At 42.8% G+C, this 22,199-nt stretch overlaps 1 protein-coding gene across 5 annotated transcripts in view; it reads right to left on the bottom strand.

The window, feature by feature from the left end:
• Positions 1–22,199, bottom strand: part of dock9b (dedicator of cytokinesis 9b) — a 62,376-nt gene that overhangs the window by 22,935 nt on the left and 17,242 nt on the right. For 3 of the 5 annotated variants that reach the window (XM_030070360.1, XM_030070374.1, XM_030070382.1), the window contains exons 1-17: positions 20,044–20,276; positions 16,442–16,558; positions 11,454–11,543; positions 9,711–9,793; positions 8,097–8,166; positions 7,270–7,365; positions 6,676–6,810; positions 6,129–6,303; positions 5,630–5,685; positions 4,459–4,533; positions 4,118–4,258; positions 3,018–3,371; positions 1,773–1,855; positions 1,373–1,495; positions 1,188–1,267; positions 902–1,089; positions 32–97 (exon numbers count right to left, since the gene is read on the bottom strand). In XM_030070360.1, the coding sequence (XP_029926220.1) occupies positions 32–97; positions 902–1,089; positions 1,188–1,267; positions 1,373–1,495; positions 1,773–1,855; positions 3,018–3,371; positions 4,118–4,258; positions 4,459–4,533; positions 5,630–5,685; positions 6,129–6,303; positions 6,676–6,810; positions 7,270–7,365; positions 8,097–8,166; positions 9,711–9,793; positions 11,454–11,543; positions 16,442–16,558; positions 20,044–20,160 (2,049 nt within the window). In that variant the 5' untranslated portion in view covers positions 20,161–20,276. Of the gene's footprint in view, positions 1–31; positions 98–901; positions 1,090–1,187; positions 1,268–1,372; positions 1,496–1,772; positions 1,856–3,017; positions 3,372–4,117; positions 4,259–4,458; positions 4,534–5,629; positions 5,686–6,128; positions 6,304–6,675; positions 6,811–7,269; positions 7,366–8,096; positions 8,167–9,710; positions 9,794–11,453; positions 11,544–16,441; positions 16,559–20,043; positions 20,277–22,199 lie in introns of those variants that run through there. The other 2 variants (XM_030070369.1, XM_030070392.1) reach the window with 1 other exon arrangement.

The raw sequence follows: 22,199 nt of genomic DNA, 5'->3' as shown, positions 1-22,199 counted from the left end.
TGCTCAGTATTTGGTAGTATGGTAAAAGCACCTTCAATGGTTGGGCGTCATCCTCATCAGAATCCTTGAATTCAATGCAAACAGCAATATTCCTTGCCTGAAAACGAGGGTCAAAAAAAAGAGAGAGAGAGAGAGAGAAAAGCGACATTATAATGGCGAAGAGTGAACCAGTTCCAAGATGGATATATATATATATATATATATATATATATATATACATATCCCCTATTGGCCTAGAATCAAATCCTACCACACCCTTCTCTCTCTGTATCCATTTCAAGCCTTCAATTGTCTCAATAAAATGAGGAAAACATTTAAGGAAGTGGAATGCCGGCCCTCCTCTTAAAAAACCCAGAGGGCAGAGAGGGGGAAAGAGCGAGACAGAGGAGGAGAGAAGGCAAGCTAGTTTCCTATATAGAGCTGACCCAGTGAAAATAACAACCCCGCATTAATGTATTAATCAGAAGCTGCTGTGAGTAAGGATAATTCTATCCAGCTCTCTGGCTTGGCTGAACACTCCTCAAACCTTTGCCAGCGCTCGCATCAGCTCAACAGGAACATAAAACCATGATGATAAGCGCACATAAGCCAAACAAAAGCATTACCTCTCCAAAAAAGAATAAGTCATAGGTATTGGAATGTTATTTCACATTGCACGCTAATGCCAAACATGGATTACGGACATCATGTAAACATACGATTGAAAAGCTCAGGCTGAGACTTATTCTATATTTATATAACAGAAGAAAGGAATAATCGCTTATTAGCCTGCATCCCTCGAGCATACACTCATTTCCTCCCACATCCAAGCCATGCCTGGTGGGTAAATTCATTCAAACTTATGTATAGCACAAGGGGGAGCTGCATTAAATCCTATGTGTTTATATGCATCCTTGGGCACCTTAGCGAAGGACTTCTGCCCGTCGTATTTGAGGTGTTTTGGGTAGACGTAGAGGTGGTTGTTGTAGATGGTGAAGGGTTGGGAACACTTGGCGATGCAGGGGACAAACTCCTCCACCTCGAGAAGAGCACTGCCTGGCCCGTTGCCCTCAAAATTCCTCACAGGAATGTAGGAGGAGGTAACGCAATCTGGAGACAGAAGCCAAGAAGACGTTACAGGGTTAAAAAGTGAGTTAGAGAACCTATAGAGAGCTGGAAGTCATCTAAAAAGTATTTTGAGGGCTTACTGGTGACATCTGGGGCAACACTGTCGATAGTTACATCTAAGTTCCCCAAGATCACGGGAAGTTTGGCCATTTTTTCTGGCCTGTCAGAGAGGAAAGGGCATTATAAAAAACTGAGCAAAACCACTGACAGCAATATTTTGAAAAGAGTGACTGGTGAGGAGAGGAAGAGCGAGAGACAAACACACTTTCTGAAGTCAGTGAGCAGCTTGAACATGTCCTCGTCTGACAGCTTGCTACTGTCCTGTCTGTAAAGAGCCGAGAAGCGAGCGCTTTTGTCCAGAGTTCCCGATGCATCTTTGAACACAGGCCTGCCAAGACATAAAAAATTACATTCTGTGCTATGCTGTGCAGCCCCCACACCACCAAAAAATCCCCTTCCTTCAGCTGACAGTTTCAGTCTGTGTACAGTATCTCTAGTTTGAGTCACTCGTCTTGATTTAAGAAACTAAACGCCTACGTTCAATTGCAATATCAGCCTCTACAGTTCCCGATAGGCCAAAACTAGGCGGATCCCTTTGCCTTTATCATATTTATAATGATCATAGAGGAGAAACTGCAGGAGAATGACAAAAGAGTTTTCAGTACCGTGCAGCCCAGGCGAAGGGCATCTTGTACTGTCCCAGGCGGCTGCAGGCTGTCTTCGCGTTCTTCAACACTTTCTGGGCCATCTGGTCAAACAGAGCGCAGGTTCATTTTTTTGGACATCACAGAATAATCAGGTTCGTTGACTAACAGTGAATTTTTATTTATGGCAACAGCCCGGGGGAGCAGTTCCAGAGCGAGTACAAAGGTCACGCCGACATGCACGTTCACACCCTGGAAACTGTCTGGCATTACAACAATATCTTCACCGGAGCAGCTGGAGGGTTAAGTGCCTTGGTCATGAGCTCCTTGACTGCAGCTGCTGAGGGAAAGGAGAGTGTGTGGGCAGTCGGGGCGTTAGAGGCAGCCACATCCCAGCCACAAGGAGCCATCGCTAACCTTCAGGCCACCACCACATGGAAACAACAAAGGCTCAACAGTAGGTTTCTAGCACTAGATGAATTTTGGAAACTAGAGCAACTGGTGGACCCTTTTATTCAAAATGACTAACACTGCAAAGAGTTGATGGTGGCCTACATGGGAATTGAAGCTGAAACATTGGCCATACACCTGTAAAAAGTTACTTTTCAATGCAATATTTTTTTCAAATCAACATATTTTGCTTTAAAATGTTAATAAAATATGTACTGTTGACTGGTTTTATGACATATAGCAAAAATGGGGACTGTGTTAAAATGCAAACACTGAGAATGAATTTCCCACAGAAGTTGAATGGAGTACAAGGGTCATGGAAATGTTTGCAGTGGTCATTTTGTAGGTACAAAATAAAATGGCGATTGTGATTAGCTGCTACAGTGACAGTGCATGTATAGGGCAGCAGAGTGTGTCGCACTCTTTTGAGGACTGAAAAGCTATTTGGTGCTGCTTGCTGAAAGTAGTAAATAAATGTTAATAGTTACCACCAAGTGGAATGTGGACGTTAGCCCAGAACAACAGCCACAGTTCTTTGAAATGGCAACGACTCACATAAAAACGGCCGCAGCTCTGACCATCCTGCTATATCGATTTGAATAGGAAAGTCCGTTCTGCTCCAATTCAAGTTCTGAGGCATTTCCCCACCAGGAAAGTATTAAGAGGAGGAGGAGATGCGGCTAGAAGCAGGCATCAGTCATTGCCATTGAAATAGTGCAGTCAATAGTAAGAGCGTGGAGGTCAGGGTGGTAAATGGACAGATATTTGACTTCAGCTTTAACAACACAACAAATAACACGAAGCTAATCTGTGTACCTTGGCCGAGTCTGAGCTCTTCATGTATGGCTCGGTGCAGTGGGTGATCCCCCCCTGCAGGACCTTCTCGATCCGGGCCACCAGGAAGATCTCGGGGTGGGGGCAGGTAACTGAGAACACCCCCTGTTTGGGGTACTGTAGAGCCCCCTCTGGGAGACCACTGGCCAGCCTGTGGCCACCCAGGGGACCGTCATCGCCACTCCCGTTGATGTGCGGGTCCGCCCCACCGCCAGATCCCGAGGCGAAGGTCATTTGCCGGACCAAAGGGTGGTTGAGATCCACGTGGAAGTCCGCTGAGATCTTTCTACTGTTCTGGACGTCGAAGAGGGACAAGACCACGTAAAAGGGCTCCACCTAGGCATGCAGGGATGAGTAAAGTAAATATATGAGTAAATATTTTGTGGTGAGAGAGGCCGGATGAGAAACGGAGAGATTAGGAAAATGGTAAAAAAGGAAGCAAGAATTCAAGGGATACTTATCCTCCCTAATGTGCCTCCCATTTTTCCATCAAGTCAAAATGTACCATTGATGTAATTCATCTTTCCATACACTTTCCATCGTGCTTTTCCATTACACAAAGCCATTTGTAAGAGTGTGAGAGTGGGTGTGTGTGTGTGTCCATGCATCTGTGTATGATCTGAGCAGCAGAGGTAATGGTTGTGGTTTCCCAGCTGAGTGCTACTGCAGCCCTTCTCCCACAGAGCCAGAGAATTGCGAGAGTGACAGCAGGAAACCAGCTTCAGACTGGTGCTAATACATGGTGGGAGGCCCAGGCTGGTTGCCGTGGCAATGGCCATTTCCTGTGTCAACAGTGCTAGCATTGGCGGGGACTAGCCAAGTAGGCCATCTGAACTGTCTGTTATCTTCTTAACTGATTTAGACTTTGCCCTCATTTGCAAAGCACAGTTCCCAGAATTATGTGGAAAAAAGCGCTTCTCCACTCCTGCAATTGCATCTATTGGAAGTATGTCTAGAGTGTGTGCATGTGTGTGTGTTGAAGGCATAATGGGCTTTCAATTATTTAGCACAGCAAAGACAGACTTTGCAGTTTCAGTACTTCACTTTGAACTGAATTTGATTGATTTGTCATTGACACGTACGTTTGTCGTTGGCCCCTCCTCATTTTCAGCCACGCAGCTCTGCAGGTTGAAGGAGAGGTCGTGACAGCTGACCAGCACTCTCTTCCCAAACTTCTCTTCAAACTGCCGCACATCCGGTTCAATCCCAGAGAAATCCAGTTTCTATGGAAACATCAGGTTTTAACAAAGGGCCCAAAGGATATTCCTTGCCACAGCAAAATCCTTTAGTTATGAAATCCATAAATCACTGCTTTGTTTGCTTTGTGGATTAGCCCATCAAGAGGAAAACAGACTGCAATGTTAATGTTAGGATTAAGAAATTGTATTCATAGAACACTGTGATCAGAAATGATTTTGGTCACCTGTGTGTCAGGATCCAAAGTGAACAGTTTGAGGCGAGCCTCACTCCGCATTTTGGACTCCATATCTCTTCCAGTCTGTTGAAAACAAAGCAGGAAATGTGTTTCACCATGACAGAGTACCTTATTATTCAATAAGGAAGCGGGATGGAAATGATTATGCTGCCCATATCAAAGGCTCAGGTTGCACAGTGTGTATTAAACTTAAATGGTGGAATCAACAAAGTCATGTAATCCAAGGAGACCATAGATATTCTGAAAAGTTAGTGGACAAAACAATGTTGACACACATTACTGTAAACATGGTCCATGTCTAAAGAAAGAAAAAAGATCTTTCTATCCCCCTGTTTTCTACAGTTCTCCCTCAAAATGTTGTGCTTCAGACTGACATCATCAAATACAGTAACAAAAAAGTCCAATAATAAAGTTATTAAAAAATAAAATACAACAGCTTTCACATACAGTAGTTTATCATTTAATTTCAATTTAGTTCATGTGAAGACATTTAAAATTCTTTGACGATAGTATAGTTAGGAAATAGTACAGTTAGGTATTCAAATTTGAATCATGGGGCATATGTAAAATGTCATTAATAACAAAAATTATCTTTTTTTTTCAAGCTAGGTTGATAAATATGGAGGTTGTGCCCATCTTGCCTCCATTAGAACACTATAAATATGACAAACTCTTGTTTATTATCAGTATGAACAGATAACTTGGCACTTGAAAACTGGATTGAGAAACATTTGGTTCAAATTCCTCTTCCTTTTCCTTTACAGTTACAGCAAATCCTTGAGTATGTCTTCAAGTGTTTGTTTTCAAACTGCCACGTTCCACATGGACAGTTGTGCAGAGAGTGTGTTGCCCTCATCTGGCCTCTGCATTTGGAGGCCATGCACACTGCCAGAAGTCATTAGCAGCAGCAGAAAAAAAGCAGGGCTCCTCCTAAACTCTGGACACAGCTTACAGGAAGTGCAACCGCTTGCATTAGCTAGTTACAGACTGAATCACCTTCTAGTGATTTTACATGGTCCTTCAAAAATCCAAGGTGCCTCTATGTGGATTTGGGGATCCTTGAAAGCTCCATATGGTTTAGGTATTAGCTGTTATGTGGTCAATTATAGGTGGTATGGATGGGTTTAGCATGTTCCTGTGGATGGAAAAAACAGGGTACCTGAAAACTGTCCTGGAAACTTCCGGAGGAGAGGTCTGTTTTTCCGAGCTCCTCATCTGTTGGGGAGGTCAACATGGGATCTGTTAGCTAATGCAATTATGTACAACATAAAGGCGTGTTGGTCTCTTGGCAACATGTTGCCTTCTGTATGGGCAGGCATGGAAAAACATACAAAAAAATGCTGCCAAGGATTTGTTTTTTTCCACACATGAAAGGTTTTCATGAGGAAACATGCAGGAGATGAATTATTTCCATGGGGAATTGGTGAAAGAAAAACCCCACAGGTGGCCTACAGCGAGCACAAAACAAAGACATGCAGACAGACACGGCCCAACACATGAAAACAAATGCAGAGATAAACGCTGCTAAGCATGCACAGACATGAAATCCAAACCAGCTGGTAACATATACAAAAAGTAAAAAAAAAAAATAATTAAAACCTATAAAGAGGCAGATAGCACAAATGCAAATAAAGCTGCACACGGACACAAGCACACACCGTCGTGCAGATCTCCGTTTCTCTTCTCCTGCATGGCCTGTTCAAAGCTGCTGTGGAGGATCTTGTTGAGCGTGCTGATCCATTCCTCCATCTCTGTTTCGCTGTCTGCAGCCAGCAGGTATGTGCTTTTATCCTGCATCTTCAGCTCAAAGGCAAACCGGCGCACTTTACTGTTCTGAAAGACCACAGATACTCACAGCTATTAGTGCATATAATGGGACTCAAATTCATATTTCAATACTTCTGATATCCCCATTAGTCTTTTTCTGTTTTGCTTAAACCATTAAAGTCAAATTAGTTTGGCAATTTATTAACCTGGGATAAGGCTCTTCTGTCTATTCGCTTCCATCTCAGAGAATCAAAAGTCTTGGTCTGAGAAGCCTGTGCCTTATCATAAATTTATATCGCAACTCCTTTAGATACTTCTTCAGGCCCGTTTTGAACAAGAGGTTTACATTCTACTGAGTGCACACACTTTCTTTCATATTTTTTTTTTATTTAAGTTATCTGCTGTACCATGTCTGACAGCCCCAGTCTGGTGTTTTACCTGAACGACTCCCATGCAGGAGTCAAGGAAGATGGTGCCTTTGGGTTCCTTGGATGTCTTTTCATCTTTGTAGAAGTTGAGGTTGTAGGATCCATCTCCCAGCTGAGCCAGATGGAAGTACCTCCTTTTGAAGGACTTGGAGACGAAAACAGAGAACGTAAACAGCCCAAAATGGCCTCTTTTTTTCCCCTAAAACTACCAGGAGGTGGAGATGGGGCGTGGGAAACCTCAAGAGGCAAATGTACTTCAAGCTATGGGCCTCCGAAGGAAACAGCCAATTTTCTTTCCATACGTGTAGGAAGAGAAAGACAAATGTTGTAATAAGTGCATGCTGTATTGAGAGGAGCTTACTTTAGCTTCAGTGCAATAAAGTCAACCACATAGGAACCACACTGGGTGAGAATGGTGTACTTACATAACCATCATTATTGAAGTCAATATAGAGTTTAATAGTTGCAGAGTGACCACCAGCGATATTAACAGGGCTTGTGACAGAATGGATTGCATTCAGTGGTTGAGGCAGTGAGGAATGAGGGAGGGAAGTGACAGCAGAGACATTTTATTACAAGTAAAGCTCAGTATTGTGTTACCTACCCGCATTGTAACACTGATTGCACTGTTCATGTTGCCTTTGTACAGCCAGCCATGTTTGGACACCCCTCCCTTCTGAGAGCCCAGAGACGCTGTGTCCTATGAGAGGAGGTAAATAGGAGAGATTAGTACACACACACACACACACACACACACACCTCCCACGCTTCTATTATTCTATCCAGCACACACACACATTTTATACATTGTTGTGCTTTGAGCTTTGGAATCTGCTGACTGCCCTTTAGGCCATCGGGAGGAGTGGTGCACACTCGGTATAGTATCGAGAATGCTCCTCATTAATTCAATCACAGCTTCTCTAATCTCAAAGGGCTTCAACCAGAAGTCTATGTCCATTAAAAGTCACTGCTCCTCCATTTCAGTCGAAGTCTGAAGCGAGGTAATTATCGGGAAGCAATGTGCCCTTATAGTGCCTCAAATGTCATGAGGAGGACGCCCGATATTCTGGGAAACAGCGTGGGTCGAGAGCACAATTAAAAGGACAACAGTGTTGGCTTGGCAAAGAGGTAGGAAATGAAAAATGTAATCTTAAAAAATGAATTAAAATATGCAGTTTTCATGCTCTAGGACATCCCCGGCATGGCTGCGTTTCTGTTTGAACTGGGTTTACAGAGGCCTAGAAAAAAAAAAAAAAAAAAAAAAACTGAACTCGTTGCCCTTAAAGAGTCATCATTTATTCAAAGGCTTCGGGAAGACAGTGCCGCTCCTCAACACAAGCCGTGCCGGATCACGAGGAGAGCGCCGGTGTCCATTGGACGAAAGAGGTTTCCTGAGGGTAGAGGACGGCATTCTGGGATTTCCTCGCTCACCTCATCTTTTTCCACATCTTCGTCGACCTCAAAGAGATGGGCTGCAAGCTTCTCAGGTCTTGACACCTTACTGAAAGAGAAAAGATAAGTTGGGCCTGGTTCGCTTTTCAAAAGATTGTTGGAAAATGTAGAATCATGAGGATCTCCATTAACTGGTGGTTATTTTGTTTTGTCGCTAAACTGTTTCTTTTATGTCCTTGTATTCCCTCAAGTTCTACATTGTCTTATCGCTGTGACATTTCAGATTAAATAACTCTCCCTTTTTCCTCAAGGCCAGTGCACAGTGGCTCTACAGCAGCTTTAATAGCCAGGATGCGGCTCAAGCACTTCAGCTGCGTCTCCGAGTGCAACTCAAACCCCAGATGGACCGTTTGCCCTTTGACCTTCACAAGACCAAACTTGCTCTCTGGGGAAGCACTAACAAAAACAAGGCCAAGGCCAAGGCCAAGGGTTGTCCAGTTTTCATGCTGCAATGTTTCAAACAAGAAACACAACATCTGTAAAGGACATTCCTGCCCTTCAGGAAAGTCACTTAAACGATAGTAAACATGGACATCGTGCATCGTGAGATTTCCCCTCAGTTTTAAAGATATCAATCAGCGACGATCCCAGAATAGCCCTGATTATCTTTGGTGGAAAAACATAGGAAGCCCTCTATTGTTGTTTTATAATATCTTGGACGCTACGAGACACACATTTCCTCACCTCTAGGGATCTGGGTAAAAATTCACTGGACAGTAAACAAAGGGCAGTGTCACTAAGCATGACGAGATTTACAATAAGACACAAAAGGCTTTTGCCATACAATGGGACACAACATAACTTACAGCTAGCTGGAGAGCATGCTCAGTTATGATATGAAGCAAGTTTTTGTGTTTTTAAAAGCTTTGAGAGAGTGAGGAGAACATTCAAGCATGCTCAATCCAGGACAGAACGACTAGATTAAACATTGTCAAAGAATTTATTAATCGAACTGCAAAATGAAATGATGATTTAAAAGCAGAGTAAGTGCAGATGCTGTAAATCTGTTGTATTTGCGTATTTTATTCTCACAAATTACAAATACTGATGGACCAAATCATCCATGTCCCTCTTTTACACCACACTGCACTGTTGCTCCTCAGGCTTTTTAACATTTCCTTCCTTGCTGTAACATTTCCTGATAATTTGGAGTGTCTGGGTCGCCCTCTTGTTTGAAGTAAAATTAATAACTCTGTTCACTTCTTTCATTTGAGAGGTGTGACCTTTGTGACTGAATAGACCAATTCAGTTTGACTATTACTCTATATTCGAAAAAGAATAGGCGGCAATGACCTTGGTGGCTTGAATACAGCGCAGATTAAGGAGAGGTGCATGATGGGAGATTTCCACAACGTCTGGCACGACACTGTGCCCTCTCATTCTGCTGCTGAGAATAGGGACAATGCAAAAGTGGTCCGCTCCCAAATGACTTTTTCACTGAGACCGCAGTCTGACGGGCCTGTCAGTATGACTGTCTGCACCTCACCACACCTGTTCCTGCAGCTGAAATGCACTCACTTAACACACACACACACACACACACACACACACACACACAAAGGACTCCCAGTGGGCTGCACAAAAGGAACTCACTTTGGGAGCTGGCGGAAGTCTCCGGAATATTCTTCATACTTGTAATTAACCACATGCCAGTCCGACTTATAGGTTTTGATACACTGCAGAGAGAGGGAGTGAAGAGGGGGTGAGGAGTCATTTCAGCAAGAACAAATTAAGAAACGTTAAGACACAGATGGTCTCAGGTTTGTTGTGTTACCCTGGCAAAGTAAAGGTACATTTGAATTCCACCCTAAAATCATTAGATATTTTTTAAACTTGCAGAGAGCTTGTAACTCTTGGGCCAGGTGCAATACATCCAACTCAATTAGCAAGACAAATGCAATCAGAAAGTCTGAATAATCCTGACATAAATTACACCTGTCCATGTTATTATTATTATTATTATGATTATTATTATTATTTTTACATTAAATCCTTTATGTACATTATTAAATACAGATTTTACAGGATCAAACTTAGCTTGACATTTACAGCTGTCCCAGCTCATAAGAGGACACAGAAGTCATAATAAAGTTTGTGAGGTGGTATGTGTTTGAGAGTTATTTCCTGCTGGAGACCTCAGTTTCTTCCTGTGGGTCTCAGGGGAATTACAGTAAATAGCACAGTGAAAGAAAAGAAAACACAGAGAGTCCAACTAAACAAAATTAATCGGTCTTCATGTTCAATTTAATGATAATTTAGCTCAGGCAATTTTCAAATCCGTGAAAGCTGTTTTCGTACTCTGCAAGAACAAAGGACAGCAGAAGGTGCTTTTGAAAGAAGGGAAATGAGCTGTGACATCTCCAACAATGCTCACTGTGAGCAGAAAAAAGCGGGTTAACATAAAGGAGAGCAGCAACCTAGAAAATTAGCACAAACTTAAAAAAAGAAATCCTTTAGTACTTGCTGCAATTGTCCTGAACTGTAAGATCCAGACTGTGTCAAAATCAAGACATAGCAAACACCCAAACAATGGAGTCTTTTAACTTTTGTTGTTGAGTTGGAGATCTATGATATGTGAGCACCAACAGTGAAAATTCACAAAATGCATATGTTTAGGTTGGGGATTACTGGAAAATGGAAAAATAAATTTGGAGACTGAACTTCCCATCTGCGTAAAGGCCTACAGCTGCTCCAGATGTAGCTATGATGTAATTCATGGCTGCAGCCATGGGGGACTATCCCCTAACAGACCCAATCGGACCGCACCCCGCCCAGAACCCAACATACAACTCCTCTGCAATAACATCATGTGACCCATAAATGAACTGTGGACCCCATCTGTGGACTATCGTCTTTACTGGCTGAGGAACTGGGAGGCGGGGGGGTGCAAAGACAAATGTGAGTTCATATAGAGGGCAACAGCATCATTCCTGACATGCACAGTATCCGTTTCCCCTTGCCAGGTATTGTCTCAAAAATCTGGTCCATGACATGAGGCCTCCAACAAAACAACTGCTTATTCCTCCGCTTTCTCCAAAATCGAATCATTTCTGCTTTTTTTTCCATTAACCATAAACAAATCCAAACCAATCCCTCTCCAGACTCCTGGCCGGACTGATGAATGCGAGAATCTGACGGGCCTTCAGGGTCAGTTGCACTATCTGCACATAAGCAAAACACCTGTGTTTGAGTGAAAAGAGAGAAACGATGGCTGTGCACCAAACAAAAGGATAGAGCGGGGGCTTTGGTCATGACAGAGAGGTTGTGAGATGTTGGCTGACAGGGAGAGCTGAAGAACAGACAGCCAGCTTACGCCCAGGTATGTATTAGTTTTACCTCTTGGACAAACAGCGAGTGAGCCTCTTTCTCGGCATTCTCTGGCACTGTGGAAAAGAGAGTCCTGCCCTGGCGCCTCAGGGTGGAGAGCTGAGGAGAGAGAGAGAGACGGCAAACAGGCATGAAAAACAGACTGATATGAGAGCTTGGCACGACAGCTCGAACCTGTTCATGTTTTAAAGAACAGGGTGAATTTGCTCACATGGCAGACCCACTTGAGGCTTTGGACACATGGTTGGTGTACTACCGCTTGTACTATTGTTGGTTTAAAGCACCAGTTCACCCCAGCAAACTGCATCTATACGCCTTAAATTTGTACTTGTTAGAGGCACATAGATCTAGTTTACCAGTTTTCTTTGGCAGGAAATAGCTCCCAGTGAAACTCTTCACCCCCAGAGGAGGTGGACTATGCTGGGTATCTTTGTCATTGTTTTTGGAAGGAGCTGTTGCTTGTTGAGTTTTTCGCATGTAAATTTTTGATGGTTTGGGCTCCCAAATACCCACTCGGCACCACTGGACTGAGGTGAAGGGAGACAGGGGAAGGTTGTTGGAAACCTCGCCAAATCACACAGAAATCACTGGAACGATTGCACTGGGGTTAAGTGGGTGAACTCTTCCTTTAACTGCTCTTCCTAATTAAACTTTATTGTGTTGATCTCTGTAAGACAAACCCCCCTCGTCTCCTAACAGCCTGTTTGATGCTACTAAGGATTCAGTGTATTGCTCAAAGACAATTCAGAAGGGCAGATATTTGAAGAAAAAAACAAAACAAAACAAGGGTGTGTAGCCTTAAAATGCAGCCTTCCTGCTCACTTTGCCACCATGCTACTCCACTCATTCAGATGATATCATATGATGTGATTAGGTCACATCACATTGTCAGATCTAGCTGTTAAAGCTGACACCTCAACACAGCTGAAAATCTGTTATAATAGGTGGAGATGAATTGAAATTGTACCTTTGTTCCTTTGAGTTACGCAGAGAAAAAAAGTGTTTCAGAGAATCTTCTGCCCCAGTGGGAGATTTCTGCCAACCCTTATTAGATGGATTCAGGCAGATAGATCCACAACGAGAGAAGGAGTGAGAATCCATATCCGAGGATTTAAAAGGAGCCTTGGGGCATCCAGACTGTTCTGCTGGTAAGTCTTCCAAGCTCGTGGAAGCTCCAGTGGTCATTGTGCCCAGTTAGCGTCCTGGTTTCCCACTCCAACCACAGAGTGGAGTCGGGAGCAGTGGCACAATGACCTAGTCATGTCATAAATCTCCTATTCTTACACTGGCAAGTGCATACAGTTTTTGCATCACTGCCCTCATTTGCCCAGGACATGCTTGCAATCGCTATGAAAGACATTCCAGTAACCCAAATTGAGCTCAATGCGATCTGCAGTTTGATACCTTCTGGCTTGTATGCTCATGGGTCAGAAAGCTTAGGAAGAGAAGAAAATACAGGCAATGATGATAAAAAGCACAAACCTTTGGACAAACAGTGATTTTGTCAGGTTACAAAACAACTGGGTTTCGCTGCACAAGCTGTTTGGAGGCGTTTGACAGACATTTTATGCTTTTTGGAGCCGTAAAAAGAGGTTGTCATTAATTTCAATCGGGTTGGAGCATGCTGATATGGAAATACAGTGTGGGATTTGTGTGTTTTACTTTGCCCTGCGGTGGAGTATAGACACATATGAGACCGAGAAGATAATGAGTGAATTTTTAGTTTAGCATGAACGGCAAATGGGCAGTGAATTAGCATACCACATGTATCGAACCATTACAGTCGCCTAGCCATTACCACTGTTTCCTAGTTTGCATTTCCGCTGATTCACTCCAAACAAATTTACGTGCAGCCCAAATAACCAGCCACTCACGGAAGAGCTTGACCAAAGAGCAGTGCTGTCACTCAACTGTGAGCAAGACCTGCTGGCTGCCAATTAACAGCATTCCTTTCTCAGTCGTTAAACTGGGGCTTTGATGGCTTCCACTGGGGCCAAAGGAGCATGTTCCCACAGGCAGCGAAGCCGCAGGGCAGATAGGGTGATGCCAGGCGTTAAATTCAGCCTTGTGGAGAAGCCTGGGCACAGCGGGCAGGGAGAGGAGGAGAGAACAGGGAGCTGCTCCAGTTCTCTGATGTGCTCTTTGAAGAGATGGGGGATTGTGGACTGATTGTTTTTGCGTGTGCATGAATGTATGGCTGCGTATGTGCATGAGAGGCTTTCTGCTGAAACTTTGTAGAACAAACAGAATACCTGATCACCACAAACCACTGCTATTAACTCAAATCTTATACTGTACATTGTATGTTATGAAAAACCTATGTAAATACGTTTATTTTCATACCTTTAATTCAATCAAACAATCAGTGTCTGTTCAAGGAAACTTCAAATACTGCCTTGTGAATATTTATGCATGGAAAGCTAATCTATAACTCACAACTCCACAGTGAGACTCAGCTCTATACTGCATGCCCAGTTTTGTGTGTGTGTGCGTGTGTATGTGTGTGTTTGTGTGAATACACGTGCACATGTTAACTGCAGAGCCATGTGTCTGGCTGGCTCCCTCCCTTCCCTCTGAGCGCAGTGATATAAAACATATGGCAAGTTAGACAGACAGACAGACTGGGTACACACACACACACACACACACAGAAGACAGAGCAGTTATTAATGGCCTATTCAGCAGACGGCCTCATAATGAAAAACACTAATCATCCACTGATTGTGGAATAAAGTTGAAATAAATTTTCCCACCACAGACTCTGCTGTTGCCCTGAACATTTCACTATTACTACAGTATGATCTAGTCTATTTTATTGTATTCTATTTGATTCTATTCTTTTGTACTGTATTCTACTCTGTTCTTTGTTATACCATAACAGTAGGCTGTATAGTATATAATCTATTTCCCACAGCATGTTATTTCTTTGTTGCGTTGAATGTCAGTACAGAAATCTATTCTATTCTATTCTATTCTATTCACCAGATCAAGGATAATTAAAATAGTGTGTACTGCAAGATTACAGTAAACTGGCTTTCAAACTGACTTTCTTGCAGTACCTGTATCATACATGTCATATCAGACTAGCACAAACACATGACATAGTAAACATGACATTCTCATGACTGTACTGTTTTTTTAAGGTTAACTCAATGATCACATGGTCCTCTCCTGGATGGGAAACTGCTATAACCCTCAAGCTGATGAAATCCTTTCGAAACCAACTGGATGCGTTCAAAAATGCACAGTCTAAAAATGAATCCGACGTTTTGGAGATACAAGTTTTTCCACGCAGCAAGCAGCAAGAAGCCCTGCCGGCCAAAATCACACCAAATTGACAGCCCGACACTTTCGTGGCTTCCCTCAGCGTAACAAGCGGAGACGCTTCCCATCCATCAAGGACAAGAAGAGACCTGCTGCATCACTGCACCTCTCAGGTTAGCTTCAGACTTGCAGGCTTCAGATTGGGCAATGGATCCATTTTTGTTCAACACGTACTTCTAAAAGTATTCTCGTTCTCTCTGCCTGATTTGATTTCCTCGAGGCACACTTGGAAAAGGAATCTATCCTCTCGTGAATTTGATTAGGGCTCATGACTTTTTAAGATGACTTCAAAAAGATCTATGAATTGAGGAATGGCTGTGCAATGACTATGACCTGGAGACTCCCTTTCTCTCTCCCTTTCTCCTCTTTCTTAAGAAAAACAGAGAGTGGACACCGCTGAGATCCTTCTCAGCAGTGGGGAGAGTAGCAGTGATGTAATGTTGACACAGTGTTTGAGCTCCTTTGAACAAAAACAGCACGTCGACAGAGCGTGTAAATGTTTGAGAGCGCGCGAGCCAACGGTTACATGGAAGTCAAATTTATGGCCGATCTCAGATGTGGGCCTATGGAGTGATGTCACAATTTGCCAAGTCACACATGATCTGCTGAACTAAGCTCTTGCAGGTGCTGATTTCCTCAGCAGACGCAAGTCAAGTGCAATGAAGAGGAAATTTTAAGCAGCAAGGCATGAAACTGACATTTTATGTACATGCTCCACATGAGAAAATATAAAACAGGATGTGAGAGATCAGTGGACCACATAACTGGTTAAGACAATACAGGACTTATTTATTCAAGGATGGTTAACTGAGCACACTTCCACTGTCTCTGTGACATGCAGACAACTATAGTCACCCACTCTGATGCCACTTTGATGCTTCCATAACTCAGCAGCTTCTACAGGAGAGGGTAGGGGCAAAGTGCCTTGCTCAAGTGTCCATATTTACTCATGAGGACAGTGTGACTGACATCCCAAGAACATATTTTCCCAACTTCTCCTGGGGTTGAAACTTGCCTACTCTAAAAGCAAAATGTCATCCTGTGCAACATGTCTATGTCATTGTAGTCTAGTCTATTGAGGCTATTGTGAGTGGAGAAATTGCTATGTCTAGATCTTTAACAATGGATTTTTCACTGTATGACTGCTAAACATCGCTGAAAATACTGAGTCCAGACAGAGGCAAGCCCCTGCTCTTTGATTTTGAGGGACTAACACCAATACCTGACGTTTCAATGACATTTTAGACAATTGTCTGCAATTTCACTCCATTGTAGCTGCCATTGAAACAGGTTGAAGTGACATCACAGAATCCATATTTGTCCATTTATCCACAAGAATAAAAAAAGAAAAATACACCAGCAAACAACAAAAAGGGCCTTGACTTGAAAAGTTCATTGCCAATAACCATTTTTAACAGTATGAGAGAGTTTTAGGACAGTATTTTCTTTTTAACTTCAGCCAATATGCTGGCGCAGTGTGCAGAGACTAGGAGAGAACCTCTCAATGAGAAAACCAGTGCTGGAACCCACTGTGTTCAAACACTGGATCTCTATTAGCTCCAGGGACTGACCTTGACCTCTGGCTTCCCTGTGAGGGCGGACAGCTAAAAGAGAATTCACCTGTGGGGCTCAGTAAAGAATCACTTCATTATCCTGCTGGGTCTGTTGCTTACCTGGAAGTCATCAGGGGGGAACTGCAGCATATCCCGCAGAACATCACTGATGATCTGGGTCTTTCTCTGCAGCAGCACATTCTCGTAGTCCAGAGGCTCTATGATCTTCGGCTTAACCTGAGGAGCAGATGACAGTGGCAGATCAACAACTGGCAACACGTGGTGAGACAAGAAGACAGACGGCGGCAGCCTGGCTCCAGCATCAGCGTGTTACTTTGTCCATCTTTGTTCTTTTTCAAATGTATGATACAATACAATGTGATACAATACAATGTCGAATGATGCAATTTACTTTATTGTCCTATGGGGAAATTTGTCTCACACTCAGTGCTGCAGCGGTACGAGAGAGACGAGGTCAAAAAAGGGAAGGGTGTAAGCCATTTAGCCAATAAAAAAAACAAAAAAAAAACACTCAATAAAACAATAAAATACAAACACATGCAAAACTGCACTCAAGCACAGTGTGATATTAATACTGTGCATGCTGTAGCACAAAATGTACAAATATAGTTTTTGTAGGATGATTTAATGTCTTGTTAACTACCTTCCTATCTTTAAAAAAAAAAAATCATAAATCACTTAAAACATGGAACAAGTACATTTACTGGATTGGAATTCCATAGAAAGCACACAACAAAAATACACAGGGAATGTATGCCAACTCGTCATTGAAATTTAACCACCATTTTTTGTAATTTTGATCCATTATTGGACCATCACAGACGGTGTCAGAGTACAGGACTGGGGGATGAGTTACAGGGGGAAATCACAGGGTATTCAGGCCGTGTTGGCTTAGAATTGTTTGCCAACAAACAGTCTTTGTCCTTTCAGTCGGTTGTTCGTTGACAGCTTCAGCTATACGTTTCCTGGCAGAGCGGAGAGAGAGAGAGAGAGAGAGCTGAATGTGGGTTAAGAGAGGAGGAGATGCTCGAAAGGGCTGAGAGAGGGAAGGGAGGGATGGATGGAGCGAGACGTTCAGTGTGCCATTGTACCAGTCACTGTGTCATGAGTTCACATGCGAGCTGGATTACTTACTACTGCTCCTCTTGGCTCTTGGAATCTGCATTTGCCCAATTAACATTTCTGAGAATTTCCAGTAACATACATTAGCACCGCATTGAGACAGTAAACAGCATTCTTAATGCCATCATTAATCTTTGTGCTGCACTGTAACACTGAGTAGCCTTTCTGATTGACAGGATAAGCCTAGATCATGGTCTAGCGGAGCTGAACCTCCCCCGGCATTGCAGACGTCAGGTCCGGCATTCCAAAGAAACAACCCAGGAGGTTCCTCTGGCATGTCCTCCCTCAACAGTCCTTAATGTTGTATTGAAAAAAAAAAGATATTTAAACTGGAAGTTAATAGGAGGCCAGTTTTGAGTTATTTAAAGCTTAGTTATAGGCACAATTTTCATGTAAAAATACACTCGTCTCATCAGTCTAAATCACAAAGTAAGGCTGCAACAGAGGAGAGTCCTATTCCCATTAACTGTAATGCTGTTAATTCAATGTATTTGCACAAATGAATGCTGTCATATATGGATGTATGTAGTATTACCTCAAGAGAACTACAAATGTCCAAACTGGACTCACCAACATTAGATCTTCTACCTCCTTATCTGTTTTTTTGCTTTGGTTTTTTTGTATAAAGCATTGCAGACCAGCTGGGTTGGTTAAAAATGAGCGTACCGTTTGCAGTTTATTGATTTCAGGATTTCTGGATACTGAAGTTCTACTTTTTCAGCCACTACTATTTTAAATTGTTTGGAACAACAAAAAAAAGAGCAGACAACAGACTTAAAAAAAAAAAAAAAAAAAAAAAAAAAAAAAAAAAAAAATCAGCCACCAGACAAAACATTAGCACTGCTGTTCCATCATTCCATCTGTCAATACATTTCGTACTGTGGCTGCTAAGCATGAATGTGATCCAGATTATTTGGATTAGGCTCTTGGTCTGTCTCCAATGACTACACAGCAAAGCGAGGCCAATTAAACAGACGTCTGACTACAGATTTACATTACAATTTGTCAAATCCTCCTGTTGATGTAATAAAAATATCCCTCCATATCTCTCAGCCCTTTGGATGTAAAGATCATCTGAAACGCAATAAATCAACGGTCTGATTTCCAGCTGGATATAATCCATAGATGCGAAAGATAACATCCAGCTGTGAACCGTGAGCTGCCAGTAATTATCCCACATGAACACAAGATAGAGCCAATTATGTGGCAGTGAAGTCCAATTCCATTAGCTTTAACACAAAGTGCATTTTGGATGAAGATTTACTGATTATTAAGCTCTTTGAATCAAATAGTCTTGCTAACAGGAAATAGGGGAAATGAGTGCTCAACCACAAATTGGCACAGTGCAACTTCATGCACTATCCAAAAATAGGGCAGGTTTGTTCTAAATTGAGATCTCAAGCAATTGACAAAACTGATTTAATTAGACATTGTTAGTCCTTTGACACCCACATAGATTTTCTGTGGATGGAATCATCTAGGTCTATTCTTTCTTTCTTTTTTCTTATTTTTTTTTTTTGGATATGTGGGGTCTTTCACATAGAGGCTTTCTAGGATGGCGGCATTTTTAGGAAATATGGCTGCTTAGGTCTGTAAGAAGGAACAGGACTTCCATTTTAAGGAACCTAACCTGATTCCTTTCAAGGAATTTGGGATCATCGAGTGTTTTTCACTGTATAGGATATAATGGCATTGGAACCGAAAAACTTTTGTTGAGACTGACCAGAAGTTAGCCAGCAAGCTGTATGTTAATGTTACATTTACATTACATTTTTTACATTCTAGTTTCTGGACACCTGCTAGGCCTTAATGGCAGAAACAAGATAGCGGAGCCTCTTGGTGTTGACATTAAACATTGTTTGGGATGGGGTCTTGGCTTGGCAGGTGTATGTGTAGTCATGCAACACTTTAGGATGTCATGTCACCTTTTAGACAATACAAAAGGCTCCTAATGAGGATTGTTCCTTACTAAGTACCAAGGTGAGAGCTTCTGTGGAAATGAGACAGACTGATATTGTTTTGAAATCCTTGCTGTCAGATAACACCTTCATCTACTGCAACATATCTACCTAGGTAATGCCAGTACTGCTGCGAATACATAATCACTCTGTAACCCACACAACTCTGCACAAAACTTATTGAACTCTGTCACGCCAGCACAGGAACAGTTAATGACCAAAAGCAGCCGTCAAGTGCTCCATTTCCTAAAAAAAGATTCAACATTCAACCCCCTGGAGAGGTGGACCCTGAAGCTGCTATTTTCCCATTTCCGTTCAGCCCCTTTTTTAAAAGATGGCATGCATCTTCAAAGCTCCTCATGAAAGGGAATCTCAGTGATAGCGCAGTGTTTAAATGATTAAATCACATTAATTCCAACAAGCTGGCAACTCCCTGGACCAGGGCACTCAATACTGGATTAAGAATAATGTCAAGCACCGATTGCTCCAACACAACTTAGCTGTACTTCTTTGCAATAACTATACACCAGTGAACAATGTTGACTGGATAAGCACAGTAAAAGATCCATACTTTACAATGCAGTTAAATGCAGCATACAGTATGGTATGGCCCAGACTTACCGCTGCCACCTGTAGCCCAGACTCCACCTCTGCCTCAATTTCAGCCAGGCTCTTGTACTGCTGCGGAGACTCTATTACCATCTCCCTCTTGGGGGCTTTGCCTGCTCTGCCCTGCATGGTCAATACCCAATCCAGCCTGGGAGCAGCAGTAAGTCGGAGTAATGCTGGAGCGTATAATAAGGTGTGAGACTCACTGCAGAGAGACTGCCATGGTAGAAAGTTGCCTGCGGTCTGTGAAAGTTGTGAGAGCTCTGCCGACGTCCGGTGAGATTCCCCTGCGCTCAATCACAATAGCCCAGCCTCTCTCCCTCTCTCTCTCTCTCTCTGTCTAACCCTCTCTCTCTCCCTCTCACTCACTTCAGAAGGGCAGGGCCCCTCCCACACTCACAGCTGTGCAGCTGCTGTAGCGTGCATGGATGTGCGAGTGTGTTTGTGTGTGTGCGCAAGACAAAGAGGAAGGGGTACAATATTGGACAATGCATGTGATCAGCCACTCCCCCACAAAAACCAGCAATCATGCTGTCATTTGCCTACTCCTACTGAGTGTCTGAGAGGAGAAGAGAGGGGAAGAGAAGAGAATTAGAGAGAAGTGCAACAAATTTCCACCCTAACCAGTCATTTAGACCCTGTTTCCACCTGGCATTAACATGGGTCTTGGGTGATCCGATCATAGTGGACAGCTCTCAGTATGCCCGTTCGCACCTGGCGTTAGAATGAGTCTCCACATGCATCTCGACTGCCCACTTGTGATCCGATCTCACTTCCCCGCTCTATATGCAAATAAACACGGACATCATTTCCACTTGTAAAGACCAAATGCAGAGTTGTTGAGGGGTTTTTTGAGTCGAGGCAACAGGCACTGAACAAAAGAAGACATCCTCTCTCGCTCAAGCCTCATTTAAAATTGAAATATTTTGTCAAACAAAATTTGAGTGGCTGTTAAAGAAATACAACACATCATCCAATATCCCAACTTCAGCTTTTCAGCTTTTTTTTTTTTTTTTAACTTCCATTCCACTTTGTTGTGAAGTGCAGGTTTTTAAAAGCTGCTGTGCAAATAAAAATTATTATGATGAGCAGGTTTGAGAGGGTCGGGCTCTTCGCTGCGGTGGATAAATGAACTTGAACCTGAGGTTGAACTTGAATGGCTGAATGGGCAAGTGGTGGGGGCTAGACAGCCTGTGTTTTTATGGACTAAACAGCTGTTTTATAGCCTACTTGCAGTTCAGTTCGCATTTGGGCCATCAGCTGTGACAGTTCAGTTGCACTCCACAGAATCAGGCAGGATATTTTTTATTGGGTAACTGATGGGCTGGGCCGGTGTCAGGATTAAAGCACGGGGTGTTGGGCTGGAGCAGTGCTTAGAGGACGTCAATAGTCAACTGACATCCTCTGCAGTCCTTTCAATGCAGCCCGGGACGGATGTACATTCACACTTCAAATCTGATGTGGACAAATGCTTCCCAAGCCACCTGCAAATGTGGCCTGAGTGATCAGATCTTAAGACGCATTAAGGACGCACTGGGTGCATTCACTCCTGTACTGCGCTGTCCACTTGTGATCGGATCACCCAAGATGCATATTAGTGCCTGGTAGAAACAGGACCTTAATCTCACATTCAATCTTAAAACCTTCTCTTTCTCTAACCCTAACCAAATGAACAAATCTGCCACTGGGCAGAGATAATCCCACTTGTTTCTATTGCTAATCAACTTGTTTCCAGAATTTTCTAGAATGAAGTGTCACTTTCTTGATCGCTGTGGGCTGACCTGCCTTATTTTGTCTTGTTTCAAAATATTTATACTCGTTTCCAGAAAATCCATGAATCAAGTGAAAACTGAGGACACAAGTGGGATTATTTCATCCCACCAGCAGATTTTTTTTTTTACCTTCTTTGAAGAAAAACAAAGTTTTAAGACCGAACATGAGACTAAATGACTTCTTAAGATGGAGATTTTGTGTAATGACTAGAGAAGAAGAGATGAGAAAGGAAAGGAAAGGAAAGGAAAGGAAAGGAAAGGAAAGGAAAGGAAAGGAAAGGAAAGGAAAGGAAAGGAAAGGAGAAGCTGTAATTTAAACCATGATTAAAAATAACAGTTAACAGTGAAGCTCTCATATCTCAGTGCCAGATGGAGCAGTCTTTGGACAGATGCTAT

This window comes from Myripristis murdjan, chromosome 2 (assembly GCF_902150065.1).
Source record: "Myripristis murdjan chromosome 2, fMyrMur1.1, whole genome shotgun sequence".
NCBI lineage: Eukaryota > Metazoa > Chordata > Actinopteri > Holocentriformes > Holocentridae > Myripristis > Myripristis murdjan.
This window is presented reverse-complemented; position numbering and strand designations above follow the sequence as displayed.